The sequence below is a fragment of the Lagopus muta genome, chromosome 2 (assembly GCF_023343835.1).
Source record: "Lagopus muta isolate bLagMut1 chromosome 2, bLagMut1 primary, whole genome shotgun sequence".
NCBI classification, from domain to species: Eukaryota; Metazoa; Chordata; class Aves; order Galliformes; family Phasianidae; genus Lagopus; species Lagopus muta.
In genome coordinates, this window is record NC_064434.1 from 92,821,714 (window position 1) to 92,839,474 (window position 17,761).

General features: G+C 38.6%; 1 protein-coding gene across 1 annotated transcript in view; it reads left to right on the plus strand.

Annotated features, from left to right (window-relative positions):
* The window catches only part of CNIH3 (cornichon family AMPA receptor auxiliary protein 3), a 38,454-nt gene that overhangs the window by 13,008 nt on the left and 7,685 nt on the right, over nt 1-17,761 (plus strand). The window contains 2 exon segments of the mRNA XM_048937971.1: nt 8,520-8,588; nt 9,598-9,645. Of these exon segments, the coding sequence (XP_048793928.1) occupies nt 8,520-8,588; nt 9,598-9,645 (117 nt within the window).

The following is a 17,761-nucleotide window of genomic DNA, read 5'->3' on the forward strand; positions in this document are numbered from 1 at the left end:
TCAAAAGCTTTGCTGACTTTTCAGACAGTCCCTGCACCTGCCGTATGTAAATTCCTGCAGTGTGGCTTTGATTGCAGGGACAGTGAGCAGGGCTGTGCCAGCTCTCTCCACTCTAATGGTTCCCAATCAAACTAAAGCTGTGAAGGTGCAATCATATGGGTAGCAGCAAGCAGGTTTTCTTATCTCTTTGGCCACAGCTTGGCTCATAGGGAGGATTTCCCTGACTGCCACTCATCTTCAGATTAAATTCCTGCTGTGTTTCTGAGTTAGGGACTTCTCTTTTCCTTGGCATTCAGCCACTGATTCTTTTTGGAGCTGTCAGTCCCAGCCAAAATTGAAGGTGGGAAAGTGTGATGTCCTCTCAGCCACAGAATACTGGGTGGCCATATGAATCCTGAAAAAGGAAATTTATTTCACCATTCTGTGTTTTTCTGCTGCTCGTTACTGCACATCTCACAGCACTTGTCTCTTTTTCAGAAGGACCTTTCTTCTTATCAACCTGCCTAGAAGTGAAGGGTTAATAAATGCTGAGATAATTAAACATGTTACTTGTGTATAAGTGCTCCTACAGAAATTTGGCAAGAAAAATGTTTTTAGTTTTTCAAAAGAAGGTATTGATTAGATTTAGTTTCTGTTGGCAGGTGTCAAGATAAAATGTGCCAGATATCCAAGAGTTAACCCATGCTTTTAAGGAAAAACTTGAAAAATAGATACAGTCCCAGCATCATTTAGCTCTGTTATTAATTCTTACTCTTGTGCAAGGGCTGCAGTGCACAGGATTTGCGTGTGTATGTGTGGGTTTGTATGAATGTCAGCTAGCAGGAACTAGGGATGGAGTCTTCTGCTGAACTGAAGACAAATGGCTTTGGAGTCACTCCAACTGCAAGTTCCTGCAAAATAAAACTTTCTCATTTTATTAAATAGCTGTTGTAATGAAGTAGTGTTTTGCAATGGCAAGGTGTTGTCTGTGAACAGTTTTCGTTTAGGAACAGGTTCACGGTTTTACAGCAGCTTTATAAATGCTTCCAAATGGAATAGTCTTCCAATTGGAACAGTAAGAGGGGAAACTGTATGCCTCCTTTTCAAAATAAGCTTGGCATAGTCATCACTTGGAACACTTGGGTTGGCAGAAATAAGGGGCTATACTTGGCAGCCCAAAGTGTCCCCTCCGGTACTTCTTCATGGATTCTGTTTTGAGAATTAAATGATAATAAAATAATAACATTTACTATCATTACTGTTCCATTATGGTACAAACAAGAGGCACTTTGATCTAGAAGGTAAGATAAGATGTTTCACTCTCTATAAGCAGTGTGTTTTATTAAAACAAATACAGTGATATAATATTGAACTATGCCTCACAATCCAGATGTCTGAAGTCAAAAGGCAAAAATGTGGTTTGGGAACAGTTTCAGATTTTGTGTTACATCTGGATATTCTTTGAGTATTAGTCTATTGAAAATGACAGAAATGGTTCTGCCCAGGAGAAAATCCAGCATTTTGAAAACTCTGATGTATGCACCACTTCCTACCAAAAATGGGGATCTTGTTTGCGCTGTTTAATGAGATTTGTGTGCAGGGTCACTGGTGGATGTTCTTTATTTATGGAATAGGAGGCTAGAAGAGGCCAAAAACATTTCCCTGGATGCTTATGTGCTTTTTCATTTCCAAGTTGTGGTCATTGTAGCTTATGTTTTACTTACTGCTGCATTACATCCTTGAGTAATACTGTTTCTTCTCTAGACTGTTTCTATTATACTTAAGGTAATGGCTGTAAATTGCACCAGAGCAGGTTCAGGTATTAGTGAGCACTGTGGGGATGGGTTGGTAGTTGGACTAGGTGACCTTAGAGGTCTTTTCCCTAATGATTCTGTGTTCCCATGATGTTTCTAGTTGCACAGCAGCTCCCCAGCCTTCAAGTGTGTAAGTATTACGAAGCTGTGCAGTAACTTATTTTGGATCTCCAATAAACAAGGTAGTTTGCTTTGTGAAGAACTTTTGCTTTATTGCAGTTCTTTTAATGCTGAAAAAAGAGAGCTCTTGGGGGGCATGTGTGAGAACAGTTTTGTATGCTTGTAGTGCTGCGTACCTCCAACATTTTAGTCACTGTGCTTCAGTGTCTGCCTTGCTGAAATAGTGAGCTTACTATAGGTATGGTTGTAACCTCAATTAATAATTCTGTGCACTTCCCATGGATCACAAACTGAATGTGTGCACCTGAGCATGAAGCAGTTCTGAGGGCTGCCAAAAAAAACCTTCATGCTCTTTAAGCACAGCTGCCATACTGAGTGCAGATCACTAGTGTTAAGTGCACGAGTAACACAATAAATGATGAATTTATGATGTATGAAATAAGAACACAAAAATTCCCTTTTTAAGAAGTGTAAAGCAGAGAGTTGTACAAGTCTGGAGATTTTCTGGAAAGTGTGAAAGTTAATCCCAAGACTTAGAAAGACAAAGACTGTTTCTCAGCTTTGGGCTAGCATACGTGATGATGCTGCATAGCTTTGGTTAGCCTATTCCATTTTTCCTGAATTAACTTAAGCAGCAGCAGCCTACGTTGTCCTCTCTTCTGAAGGCAGAAAGTGACTTGAGAGTGGAGTCTGGGAATTACTATTTTGCTGCATATGTACCCAGCTTCAAGTGTTCTAAAGCGTGCTAGATCCTTACCCTGCTGTTGCACAGAAACATGAAATCTGGGCTGTGCACCTGAGCAGCAACCAAGAAGTGGTATGAACATGCTGATTTGTTCCAATGCAACATGAAATGAGAGCTGAACACTGCATCCTCTGAGCAGCCAAGCTCTCAATTTTCAGACCTTAACAACCCCAGGCCATCTGATGTTAGGTAGTGGTTGGTAAAAAACAAATAACAAATGGTACATGCATACTGGAAGTGAGGAAAATATCTCCTGTAACAGTGCAACCTGCATTCCACCCTTTTCCAGAGTTAGTGAACCATATAGACTGAATTGCTCTCAGCTGTACTTCACTATCATGTCAGAAAAGAGGAGCTGGTAGTTTTTCCAGTGATATTAGATTTATTTTTCTCTCCTGGCCTAGTATCAGGTTTTTGTTTGTTCATTTCTTAAAATAAGATTGTCAAGTTAAGCTTGACGATGATGCTGTGAGTGCTGAGGGTACACAAAGTGGCCCTGGTGAGGGGGAGGAAGGAGGTACTCAAAAAGCAGTTTAAATCTGACAGCTGCATTGCTGGATATCTCTGGGCCATACTGGAGACTATAGAATTAATCCTTGTACTACAGTTTACATCTCTTCTGATTTATGGAGTGTTGCAAGAATCTTGAAAGTACAGTGACAAGCTGCTGCTAAGCTCAAATGAGCATTCTCCAAGGAGATGACACAGGAGGTATTGGCTCAGAGGAAGTCCTATGAACAGTTTTCCTTGTTGTATTTACGTTGCTTGGTAGCCTGAACCTGATCACTTCAGATGGAAGGAGAGGGCAAACCATATTTGAACAAACGTTCATCAACCTCAGAGCAAAATTTCTTGTTTGGTTTTATTTTGCATCACAGTAACAATCGGGTGGCAGGAAGTGTTCTCTCAGTCTGTCACTTTGTCCACATCAGTGCTGTTTTTCATCTCTCTGCAAGCTCCCCATGCTCCATCATACCTAGTGATGTATCTTCTCTTTCAGCTCCTTCCGTGTTCTTCACTGACTGACGCTCTCTCACACTTTTTGACTCACAGCTTCTGGTCAACAAAATCCATCAAAGTAACTCACCCAGCTTGCCCTTGAACTACCCAGCGTAGTTCAAACATGATTAATGTTCAACAGTATTTCCCAAACACGATAAAGATGTCTATCCAGCGGCTGATGGGCAGGCATTAAATGAACGTAAGCACAGTGTGCTCCTAAACCTGTCTACCTTCTGTCCATGTGCTGACTTGCAGACAGCCAGGAGCTGCCTGTGTGGGAGCTGTGCATGAGAGCAGAGGGGGAGACAAATGTTTAGATGAGCCATTAACAACAGTTTTACAGGACAGGATTGGCAGGGTGGTGGCAAGGAAACATATGTTAAGTGCTGCTGTTCTGTTCTGTGCTTAGTGTGGTTGTCACTAAGTTCTGTTTTACATATATTTTAATTTTTCTAAGATACCAATGAGCAGTAATATCCAACTCCTTTGTTGTCACTGAATTCAAATGCACAGTAACCCCACCCACCACCTGAAAACATCTCATTCTCCATTGAAAAGTGTTTCTTTGAGAGCTCAGTGGTTTAAAAACAAAAAGCCTTCCCTAAAATTGAGAGGTTATGATTAATTCCTGCCATTAATAGGTGAAATTTTCAGTTTGTGTGGATAAGTGTAAGAAGACAAAATCCAGGTTTTGTCTATTTGAATACTTCGTTCTTCAAAGCTGTTGCTGTCGAGAGAGATGAGCACAGGGAGTGCAGGTAATTAATGCACGTTTTGTAAATCTGAATGCAATTGTAGGTGTATTGAAACCTACGATGTCATCCCCATCTCATCTGTTCAGAGCACGTTTAAACTGGGCAAACTCCTTTCTGACTTACACTTGGATCTTTGAGACTTGCAGATGATGTGAATCACGGGAGAATGCAATTGTGAATTGTATAAACCTTTAGTTTTATTAGACTGGTAACACCCACAAGCATATTTCTATCAATAGAAAAAAAAAAGTGCAGATAGGGCAGTGGTAGGGCAAACTTCCTGCAGTGTTTTGCAGTGTGGAATCAGGGAAAATTTTCCAAGTCAGAGGGTGAGTCAGCATCCATTGCCCCTTTTGCAGTAATGATTAAAGTCTTTGCTAAACATGAAAAAAATGAAACAAGTTCTATCAAGCCATGTTCAACAGTAACGTTTACTGAAGTAGGTAATCTTCTCCTCTGTTTAAGATCAGTCCCTGGTGTATGCTTCCAAAATGCCAACCATGTGGCTCTCTGTTAGACACTGTGACTGGAAGTTGGTTGTTTTCCTTTGGAACAGTGTGTTGGTTGCCCATCCTTTGCAGAGATGAGGTCACTGATGCCCACATGTGTGTATGTCTAAATTGCCACACTGGATCAAATCAGATTGGATGACTAAAAGATGCAGAACAGTTTCTAAAACACATTCATTTTATGAAAGCTAAATGATGGCAGTGCCTGACTGGGATCTATTCCATTGCTTGCCTTTAAATGATCTGCTCTGTCATGGTACTGACAAATGTGGCAATTTCTGAAGTGAAGTGGACCTCAAACACACTCAAGTGCTGTTCTATAGCAATAAGCATCTCTGATGGGCTCTGTATGGAAAGCAGGTAGCTATACTGCATCAAGCTGAAATGTATGAATAATTGGGCAGCAGATTGGTTTTTTTGGAGTATGGCCAGAACCCCACACCTCCCGTGAAATACTTAATAATGGCAAGTAGTTAAGTATTTGTTTTTCTGTAGGGTTAAATGGCAACTCCAACCACACAATACCCTAGAGCACTGAACTTCTACGCAAGGTTAGTTGTAATTGGAAGAGCAAAATGTTTACTAATTGATTATGCAAACTACTCAGCAGCACAGCCCACCTCTAATGCAACATGGTTTGTTTTACAGTTACAGACTGTATTGTGTGCAGCCACCAATCTTAAGAAAACACAGTTCTGCTTCCATTATTTCCTATCTGTGGCTTTAGAAATTGGATGACTTGAGAGCAATCCAAAAACCCAACTGACCAAACAAACACACCAAAAAAAGGGAGCTTCTTTACATCCCTTCTACTTGTGAACCTGCCTAACACTGCACTTATAGCTTTTCACTTTGAACGACAAATAGGAATACACTATTTTCATGAATGAAGGAAGGTATCTTCCTGTAATCACTGGATCTCCATTCCTCTGGATTTAACAAAGTATAGACTATTATGAAAGTAAAACATTAAGAATTAGGGGGAGTTATTTCTGTCTGCCTCCTTCCAGAGCAAGACTGAAACTTTTGCTGAAGAAACTTTCCTCTAATTCTGTGTGCTTGATACAAATTCTATTTCTGGCAGGTGTAATAGAAATGTATCTTAAAATTGTCATGATTTGCAGGTGTAATCCCAAGTGGTCTGCCTGATAGACTGTTGTATTTGGAATTATTGATTTGGAGAAAGCCATATGTTTTAATAGTTTCTTATTCATTTCAGTACTTTTAGATATTATGGAGGCATAATGAAAAATGAATTGCTTGCCAGCAAATAAAGGAGCAGGGGTTTGTCTGTGGAGCTGAAGATGCTGCTGGAGAAAGAATGAAGAAAGGAGAGAGAGGAAGAGCAGGAAGTCTAAAAATGTAGCATATTTGAAGTTAATTTCATTTACAAACTGTCATTTAGTATTTCTCCAAGATTTCTGCATTAAGTAAGGCCTGCTCAACAGAGCCCTGCCTTTAATGGTTCTGTCTTTCAAAATGACCTACTTCTTCTGCATCTAAACGTGTTCCAGCATTATCATCAAACCTCTACATTCAGTGAAGCTTTGAAGCCTTTTTTGGACTCCTTGTGGAATAGGGTCCACCTCATTATTCCAGTGTTTCCAGTTCTCCATGTTATTGTCTCAGATCAGTCTTCCCTTCCAGTGAAGAATCATAGTAACTCTTGAGTTGGAAGGGACCACTATAGGCCACCTAGTCCATCTCCCTGCAGTGAATTTCATTATTTTCTCAAACTCCTTGCTGTTACTGACTACTGAAAGGAACAGCACAGCAAATTCACTCAGGGCTTGTTTATTTCCTCGTTTCAAGGAAATGTTGAGCTCATCTCTGTATTTGCAACACCCGTTTCCATGGTACATTAAAAAGAGTTGTCATTCAAATCTCCTAATGCTTTCCTGTCTTAAAATGACATCTGTAAGTGCTGGTGCAGTGAGGCAAAGACAATTCAGGGGAGATGCACAGGATCCCAGAGTAGATCTGTGGCAGAGCTGGGAACAGAGGCACCCCCTTACCTTCTCCCTTTACGGGATGCAGCCAGTGCCCGCATCAATACCCAATTACAAACAAGCAAGTGTCTTGCACGGTTATTACCTTCCTAACAGTTTGCCCAGCTTGAGTAAATGAAGAGCTGCTCAAGAAGTATTAAGTATAGAATTATAATGAGCCTTATTCCTCACAGCTGTATTATGACCCTCTCACAATCTCTGTTACTGCACTTTCACCTAACAGCTTGTTGCTGATCTGAATCTTGACTTACAGAGATACTACACTAATGGGGAGAAATCCTTCACTTATAATCATGCTTTATAGTTCTTTTGGTTTATTCTGGCATATGACTTGTCACAGTGGAATAAATTGAATTCTGTGGAATTCCTACAAAATGCTCCACTTTTGATTTTAAATGTGCTCCAGCATGATGAATGCAGCATTAGGGTGCTGGTTAAATGTGTGTAACTGGGTTTTACCCTCAGATCTCTCAGCAGATTATGATGGTAGTCATGGACAGCTCATTTTCAGACTTCTTGTTGCTGCATGTCATATCTGTAAAATGAATGTGTGTTAACTATACAGCAGGTCTGTTCTGATCCCTCCTCAGTTACTCAGTTTGAACATGACACAGAACGACTGCTGCACTCATATACCAATTACCTGGCTGCTACCTCATCTTCTCAGTGGATACAAATACTTTCCTAGTTGTAAATTGTCTAAAAAGGAATCACTGTTTTATTGTGTGTTTTATGTGGTGCCTGTCACAGGGAGCCTCTGCTCCTCGACTGTAGCCAGCAGAGGTATTAATAAAATACAGCCATGAAGTTAAGAACACTCTTTGAGGTCTTTGAATGAAACATGCTGAGGGCAATTACATCTGTTTCATTTCCAAGAAAACATTATCACATATTTTTATTTAACGGGTACTTTTATGCTGTGCTGTAAAAGCAGGCAGTAATTACCAGCTGATCCATCAGCTGATGGATGAAACTAAAGCACCTGTGCAAAAGCTTTCCCTCCATTAATGATGTCTGAGGTAAGTGTTCTAAAACCTGCTGCAATTGAGGTAGGGCATGCTTTTCTTTAGAGTGCTTGATAATGAATAGCAGCTTAATAATAAAGACAACACTAATTCAGAATTAATATCTGAAGTAAGTTCAACAGCTGATAAGAGGAGTCTGTTGTATATGCATTAAGCCTGGTGCATTGTATCTGATGCGACTCTGTGTTAGGCAGTTAGTGATTTTTTCCATCAGGTCTAAAGATGCATTTGTTTGGAAAGTAGTTTAACATCTTTTGAAAGTTTGAGAATGAAGTCTAAGGGCAGAAACATGGAAAACAACCATGCTGGAAAAGCTGCAGGTGTGGTTTTACAGTATGACAGAAAGATTAACGGATTCCAGATTTTGTCTATGGGAGTACCCCACATTTCATTTTAATGAATTAGATCTGAAAGGAGTGTATTAGGAAGCTAGGTTCCCATATTTTCTCAGGAAGCAGAAGAAAGGGAGGCAATGAGGCCATCCTTCTAACTAGCTGCTAATAGAAAAAGAAGTATTTGTTTGAACAGTCATTGCAGTGTTTGAAAAAAAATGTTTTTCAGATAATTGCCTTTGATGAGCTACGGACGGACTTCAAAAGCCCAATAGATCAGTGCAACCCAGCCCACGCAGTGAGTACAACCAGTGGTGTGCTAAGCAACAGCTACTAAACAGGAGGAGATACACTGAGCCATACGTCAAAGCATGAGTGTGGAGGGGAACACAGAGCCTGCTGTGAAGTCAGTTCTAGTTTGGTGAATAGAGGTGTTGGACTAGACCTGGGAAACCAGATGGTGGTTCTTTATCCTGATAACTTTGCTATTTGCTGAAAGAAGTAGGAAAGTAAGATTTGATAAGAAGTGCATTTCCTAGATGTGTTTGTCCCAGAGCAGGGCTGTTCTCCTGTGCTTGAAGAGTAAATAACATATTCTGTTACATTTGTTATGTGAAAGTTTAAATGTCACCATGTGACTGTAAACTCAGTTTTACCCAATGATCCAAAATGCAACCCAGATTGTAGCAGAAGAAAGCTCTTTTTTTTTTTTTTTCCCTGTGAAAGCTGTAATCCAAAATTATTTTGCTAATTCCAATTAAACATGCATCAGATTTGTATCACTACAGCTGACAGCAGAACTTGCCCCCATAAACTCACTGGGAATTGCAAGATATGCTGATTTTGCGGAAATTAAATTGTAATATCATGTTGCTCAGGTACTCTATTAGTGAGAGCAGAAGAACTACCATGTGAACTTTGCAGTTGTTTTTCCCATTCAGAAATGTCTTGAGGCCAAAATTGAGTACCTGAAAATGCAAGGCCAGGTCTCTGTGGTGTACATTGGCACCAATGGTTAGAGTCACAAACGCTGACTTGAGCTTCTGACTCACAGCTAACACAGACTTGAAACCCCTGTTTTTATTGCTATACTCAGTAACAGATGAAAAAAAAATAACATTGGGACTTGGAAATGAGCAGATTGTTTGACTTGTAGGCAGTACATCAGAAGCGAATACAGTTAGTTCAGATGAATAATTTTACATCTTTACAGCCAATAATTATGATTTTGACTCACTATACTGGTAATATCTTTAATTTATAGCACCCGCTAATCTTCTACCTCTTTCCCTACTTTTTCTTAACAGAGAGAGCGGCTGAGAAATATTGAACGTATTTGCTTCCTCCTGCGAAAGGTGAGCATACACTAGCCCAAGACTTATTAATTGGATGAGAATTAAAGCCACTGAGTGATAATCTGCCTTCATTTTCTTTTTTTTAATGATCCTCACTCTCTACTGAAGGGCTGAGTTCTCCTACAGAAGTAGAATTCATGATGACCTTGTAAGAATAGACGGAGACAAATTACATAAAGTTAACATAAGTAGAGGATTTCTAGATAAGAACTGAAGTTTCAGAACATTTGCCCATTCATTTTGGAATGTGCTTTTGGAAGGTGGTGAATCATTTTGCAGTTGCAGCTTGAGATGTTAATAGTCCTATCATCTGATCGTAGTGATCATACAGTATTTAATTAGGGCTTGCTGTTTGATGAATTAAGCATTTTATTAGCTATATATTCAATAATTAAGTTTTTGAATTGATTGAATAAAAAAGTTGATACAGCATTTACTTTAACTCAGTCAAGCACATATTGATGCCTCAGTTTCTCAGGAAACTGAATGAGTTGATAAACTGTAGGATTGATATGGTCATACGTTGCACCTTTCCTCTGTAGCTTGAAAGAGGTCTTTCATAAACATTTGTTGTTCTCCTGACTCTGTACTAATAAAGGCAAAATAATCATTGTTCCTAAACATTTTACTCCCTATATTCAAGTTTCTATAAATTCACCAGGATAGTAATGGAGCCACTTAAATTATTGAGCATTTTTGCTTAAAAAATGATAACACTTGAAATATGGACCACTGACTGCATCCCCTAATCAAGGTAAGAATTAAATCCTGGTGTTTTTTTTTAAATAAGCTGATGTCCTCATCCTTGGAGGTTGGGGAAAACCAGTGCTAAGGTTTATTTTCTTGGGATGTTCCAGAGATCTAACTGTGACCATGCTCAATCTATGAATTGTCATTCTCAGCTCAGAACTTGAGTCGTTCCTGCTTGTCATGATTATGAGCATGTGGTTTTTAAGAGCCATACTCAAGTACTTATTTAGCAAGGGTGAGGCACTAGGAATGTGACAAGAAGAAACAATACTTATCACCAGTAGCTTTCCATTTTTGTCAAATTGGCAGCAAGCTGTTTTCAAGCTGCGTCCCAGTTTAAGAAAAATAAAACATAAAGACATAAAGCAACTGGTGAGTGATAACATATTAATATATGTAAGCCCCATAAGAGTGCTTGGTCTTCATGAGTGTTTAATTTTTATTGAGCCTCAGTCTTCACGTGAACATTGAGTATTTTGGCTAATTACAGACTCTGTATTCATAGGGGATTGGCTTGCTTCTGCTTCACTTAAATAGTTTGTTAATTCAACCTATTCAAAGTTCTTTAGGGATGCACTTGTTTTAATTGAGAGATGATATGCAAGAAGAAGGTGGACTAACTACAGAGATCTGTAGTCATTAAAACTGGCTCTCTAAAAATAGCTGTAGTCTATGTAGCATAAAGGATTTACTGCTGGAGAAAAATTCTGGCAAAAACAGTGAAGTGTCAGTTGTATAGATAAAGGAAAACAGCAGTTAGGATGCTATCAGCAAGCACTAAATATAGCCATCATTATAACTTTGTGAGGCTTTAAGTTTGTTTCTCCTTCTACGAAGCAGCAGCATATCCATTTCCCAGTGTCGTTAAGTCAGATATTTATTTCAAATGGCTTTGAATATACTGCTGTATTGCTATATATGACATTAGAACTTAATGATAAAGATCTGTTGTAAATCTGTTTTCAAAAGAGATTATAGGCAGATTTTAAAACTGTTGTTTCATGATAGCCTGTTTTTTGGACATGATTGAGTAGGCAGATAGTATGCAGTGCGAATGGTTCTAATGAGCAGAGTATTTTTAAGGATGCATTTTTGGTTTTATCTCCAAAATACTTGGAGAAGATTACTAACAAACTGCAACCAGGTATGTGATATGTCATCAGATGCTGTATAATTTAGCTGTGCATTCCAAAATGGTATGAAGAATGGAATCCTTCAGCAGCCAAACACTTTCAGACATTTGCTTTGGGGAAAATGTTTTCATATCACAGAAAAAACTTCGGGAGCATGTGAAGAAGGTTTATATGGTGCTGGCATGTATACATACCTGTAGAGATGCGTCCATGCTTTTATGGTGCTAGAAAGCTAGAATTAGGTCTGTCTATGTTTCCCAGTAACTGGAGAATGATTTTGTATGAAAAAGCTATGAACCTTGCAGAGCCATGGTTATATCTCTTCTGTTCTGAAGTGTGTGACAGGAAGGACTTACTTCCTGAAGCCAGCACAAAGTGAGGAGGATGCAGATACCTCATTTCATTCAATTATGTGTTTGGAAGGCTTTAACTATGGATTTGTGTTGATGTGCATGTGATGTAAATAGTAGAATGTTTAATTGTCCAGACATTGTTGTGTCATGCAAGTGTTACATTGTTCACACAGGATATATACTGGTATTGCTGAATCTGTGGATTCTGTGGATCTGTGCTGTCTTTTCTCTTTTTTTCTTTTTTTTTTCTTCTTTTTTAAAATAAATTGCCTTTGTTTCTCCAAGGATATGATTACATGATGCACTACAATGCTGCATAGAGATGCACCAACTGGTTGTGAATGAACTGTCTTGGCTTAGTGGAAGTAGTATCATGAGCAGTACAAAATCATAGAATTCTTCGAGTTGGAAAATACATTCAAAATCATTGAGTATAACTATCAGTACAGGATTTTTGGGTTCATTAGTGCTGCTAATGAGATAACGGGAGCATGCCATATAACTACACCATGATTTTGTGATTAAATCATTGAATAATAGAATGATTTGGGTTGGAAGAGACCTCAAAGATCATTTAGTTCTGTTCCCCCTGCTGCAGGCATGGCTGTCAGCTGCTTGACTAGTACTACCTCAGGTTGTCCAGGGCCCCATCCAACCTGGCCTTGAACACATCCAGGGATGGGGCATCCACAACCTCTCTGGGCAGCCTGTGCCAGCATCTCACCACCCTTTCCATGAAAAACTTGTAGCTCACATCTAATCTAAATTTCCCCTCCTTCAGTATAAAACCATTCCAATATTTTGTGAGGTTATTAAAACATATTTGATTAATGAAGGCAGCATTATTGTATAATTATAATTGCAGGTGTATTTCAGTGATCTAACTACATGGTTGATTTCTCTTGTAATTACTTATTTTAGCTCTAAGGACAATTATTTTCTGCATTAAAACATGGTCTCTTTCATTAATCAACCGTTGTAAAGTCGCTGCTTTACCTTTAGGGAAATTTAAATTAACTTGTGATTAGGGGTGTACTTATAAGCAACAGCATCTTAATATCTGATTTAAGCAGATAAATCCTTACTAATGAGTAGAGTTGATTAAGCTTGCTTTATTCTCAATGAATGTATTTCAGACTTGAGTTTGCTCATGCCAGACACTGCTGAACAGTGTAAATGACCTTCCTCAAATTTTTAGCCAGTATTTGTTTTTAAACCCCATTAATCTGAAGAGTGATTTCTGAATGATGAAACTGGCAATACTGTGTGAGGAAAATTAGGTATAAGACTTTTATTCATTTTCCTGTTACAGCGGAAGCATTTTAGCTAAGTTAAATTAAGCATGAAATCCATGAAACTGCAAACGTGTATTTTATAGAACTCAGTCCTTTATCTTCATTTTATCTGGTTTGATTTTGTTTGTTTGATTGCTTATTTTGGCAAGGGATAATTGGACAGCAAATTCAGCAAGAAATCTAACTGCAGAAATCTTTGGCGCGTGCCCAAGCTGGTGAAGTGTCTGGAGCACAAGTCTGATGGGGATTGGTTGAGGGAACTGGGATTGTTCTATCTGGAGAAGAGAAGGCTTAGGAAAGACCTTATTGCTCTCTACAACTGCCTGAAAAGAAGTTGTGGTGAGGTGAAAACCAGGTTCTTCTCCTAGGTAACAGCAATAAGACCAGAGGAAATGACCTCAAGTTGCATCATAGGAGGTTCAAGTTGCATATTAGGAAAATTTCTTCTCAGAAAGAGTGGTGATGCACTGGCACAGGCTGCCCAGGGAAGTGGTGGAGTCCTGAGGAGGTGTTCAAGAACTGTGGAGATGTGGCACTGAGGAAAAGGTCACTGGGCATGGTAGAGATGGGTTGGTAGTTGGACTTGACCAACCTTAATGATTCTATGATTTGTTTGTTATTATACAGATCGCTTCTTCCATTGCTCTGCCTCATGGCCACTGACAAGTTGGAGATAATGTGTCGTATTTATAGCATGCATTTCTGGATGTATCAGTTCATTGCTTCATCATGGATTTAGAGATTTATAAATATTTGACATTCTTTTAGCTAGTTGCCAGGCTGATAGTTATTAGCAGGGTATGTCTCTAAGCCTATTGCATGGTTCATTAAAGTGCTTAATGTAAGGCTATATAAGTCAATTTAGCAATTTTGGTGGATTTTTTTTTTAAGCGATGAGTAACCATCCATGTATAAGAAGAATCATACTTTCTACAGATTTGAAAAATTGCATTGGCTGAGACTACAGCAGCAGGCCAATTTGATGCAAAATAAATGTGTTGCAAACAGGAGCGACTTTGCCTTTTGTTGTACTGTATATTACTTAGAACTTCAGCAAGGATGTGTTAATTTCTCAGTTAGCTAGATTTGACAGGAAAAAAAAATCATGAAAAGCAGTTCATCACAGCCATGTTAGAGAGTCAAGTCACTTAAGCCAAAGATATTTGCACTGTCTGTGCAGGGGTGATTCACACCAGGGTTGTGGCATTGTGTGTATTCAGCACCTCCTAACCAGCGGTGAGCATGTCAGCTTTCAAGTCCGTGTGCTTGTGCTATCTGAGAGGAAAACAGAATTATCTAGTCACAAGGTATTTTTGGAATGTGGAAATAGCAGTGCCATGCTGCTCACAGGACAAAAAGGTCTCTCTGTCCAGAGTTCTGATAAATTGCTGCTGTAACAAAGATCACAAAGGGAACAGAAAATGGCACCATGTGACACTTTCTCCATTAACAGTGAAGGTTGCAGTGATGGAGCACCTGAACTTTGTCCACTCGTTAGAGACTGAGGAGTTCATCATTGTTACAGGTTTCTCAATGCATATTGTATTTCTTGATGTATCTAATGCTATCGCTTTTCATACAGCCTCAGTACAATGGAACTGCTGAGTTTGATTAATCATCTGGGCAGTAGGAAATCTTTCAGGAGATTCTTCCTACCAAGTGCCTGAGAGCATAAATCTTAATCAAGAGATGGTGTGGATAGCTTCTGAAATGAATATAGAATTGTGTGTATAGAAAGTCTACCTGCATGCCTGCAGTGTTTCCTCAAAACTTTGTCTCTCTCTGACTGAGTGCAATATAGAAGATTGCAGGCATTGCTGTCTATCAGAAAAGCTAAGTAAATATTATGTATTTTTTTAAATTATTTTTGTAATCTCACTTGAAAAAAAAACAACACAGTAGTTCAAAACAGAGTTGATTTATATCAGAAAACTTTCTGAACATCTCTGGATTTAGGAAGGGTTTGACCTCATGTTTGACATTTGTGCTTACCATTTATCTCAGATCGGGCAGCAACAAAACCAGATGTGACAGTCCTCTGTGGGTGCTTTCAGAGTCTCTTTCACACTGACAGCATGGAACAAACCCTGTTTATTGTTCTGAGATGAGAATATTGTTGATACTCAAACATAAAGCTGTGTAGAATAGGCCCTGGACATAGTTTTGGATTTGAAGTCCTCCTAATTTAAGCACCATTTGGATAAAAGCTCTGTATCGTATTGTTGGCAATTATAGCCAAATTTATATGAATTTCTGTGGGAGTTCTTGGTGAAATTCAAAAGAGACCATAAAGGTCAAACAGAATAAAACAAGGGGGAGAAATACAGGTTTTAATTAGACAATTCAACAGGTGCCTTTGTAGCACTTCATTTGTGCTAATAATATTTTACACATCAGAAAATCATCCTTCTCTTCCCTTTGGGTTTGGACACCACTGAGAGAGGATTGTCATAGAGGGAGGTGAGTGGTTCATGTTTCCAAGAAGCAAGGATGCCTTTTGACCTATCTCCATTCCATCTCTAGTTTTATTAAGGTCTAAACCTTCTATTAACTGACCTGATACATGAATATGGAAGAGTTCAGTAATCCTGCTTTCTTTAGGAGTTTAAATGCCGAATCTGTTATTGAGACTACAGTAGCTATTTTGCAAAAATGATGATAGAATTGGGACCAGACAGCTGGCAGTGTTGTTACTTTATACAAAGACAACGTCATAAATATTGCTTGACTAGAGACAGGGCATCTCCTCATACTTTTTATTTTATTGTGAATATCTCAGTTTCATAATTATTCAAAAGGAATTGCTTTTGCAACAGAAATACTAACCACAATCCCTTTTGTCATTTTCTTGTATATAATTTCCTTTCCAGTAGTTGTGTTATCTGATTATCTTCATTTCCAAGTAAGGGATTGATGTGCTTATATAAACTCTGTGCTCACACTTGTAGTTACTCTCAGGTAGGCTGATGAATAAACTAAACTTATTTGCTGCAGCCTTGGTTAATGTGCTCATTATGGCATCTTGAAGGACTAGATTAGAGAGTGATAATTGGAAAAGGGGAATGTATAGCACTTAAGAACTTAGAGGAAGTATAGTATTTCTGGCAGGCAATCCACTCACTGCTAACATTCATTTGTTTTATGTGTTGTCACATTCTTTTATTATGTGCATTGTGCCAGTGCTATTTTTAGTCAAATTCACAAGTTCCTGAGTTCAGCATTTTCAAAAGTTAGAGCATAATAATGGTTATTTTTAGGAATTGTTACTTAAAGACATCTGTTTGCTTCATGGGAAGCTGTATCTTGCTGTGTCTGCACAGGTGTTTGAAGCAGCAGTGAAAGATAAGAAAAGCTGTGAAATTATTGCAAACCTAAAATGTTCAAACTTGTGACTCAGTCACAGTTTGGTCTTTACCCCATTTTTAACTCTGGGGAGGAAGTAAGATTTGCCAGTACAATGTCTGATGGAAATGGAGAGCAGAGAGATATATGTGTTTATTATAAGTAGTACTATTATTCATGAAAATATTTACATATAAATCTATATCAGTTTAACCAACTGTATTTTGCTGTTTAATGTGATCTTTTAAATATTTATTCAGTAATCAAAATGGTGAAGTATCACCCTGTAAGACAACCTTTTGCATTACAGTTCAGCTTCCCTCCAGTACTGTTCTGGAGGATATGGCCTTATTCTCACAACACTGCAAGAAGCAGTGAATAAGTCTGGAGATGCAGCAAAAAATATATATATGACTAACTGTTGTCTCTAATGCGCTCCTGAGATGAGAATTCTGAGTTGCTTGGGGTAATGTAATTTATGCATCTGCTCCTCAGAGCTGTGTTGAAGATATTGGCAAAATTTGACTTGCTAATGGACTGTATTTGCTTTAATTTGGTATGCAATAAAATATATATTTGCATTTTAATGAAACTAAAGGAATCGGGGTTAAATCAAATGTTGCTGTTATGTTTAGCAGAATTTTCATAGTGGATTTAAGTCAGGATTGGATCCTACACAGCCTCTATGCTATTACAAAAAACAACACAATCCCTAAAAACAGAGTGGAATTATTTCACATGGTATCCGTTATACGAATGGGAGTGGTTTTGGTGGGAGTTAAATGTCCTACCTTGCATTCAAATGCTGACGTTTCCAAAAACCTGTTAGAATAGCAGGACAGGGATCACCTGTACCAGTTCTGCTCATCTCTGGTTATGTCTGAAACACAAGAGAGAGGTAGGGCAAAAGGGCATTTGTTACCCTATTCCGTATCAGTGTGGAGGAAAATTAGATGTTTGTGCTCCAGGGATGCAAACTACTCAGCTTCTGTTACTGGTTCTGAATTAACATTTAGAAAATAAATAAATAAAAAAGGTTGTGAAGATATCATCACTTCTAAGATCACAGCACTGCTGCCTTAATGAGGTACCACCCAAGGATGAGGTGCTTTTTGAACAGTGCTGATGCCCTGCAGGCTGCGCTCAGTGGAGAAGCTTTTTATTAATATTATTATTTTATGACCTCTTGTAGGCTCTGCAGAACAGAAATCTTACTGATATTCTTGATAAATGATCCATGAAG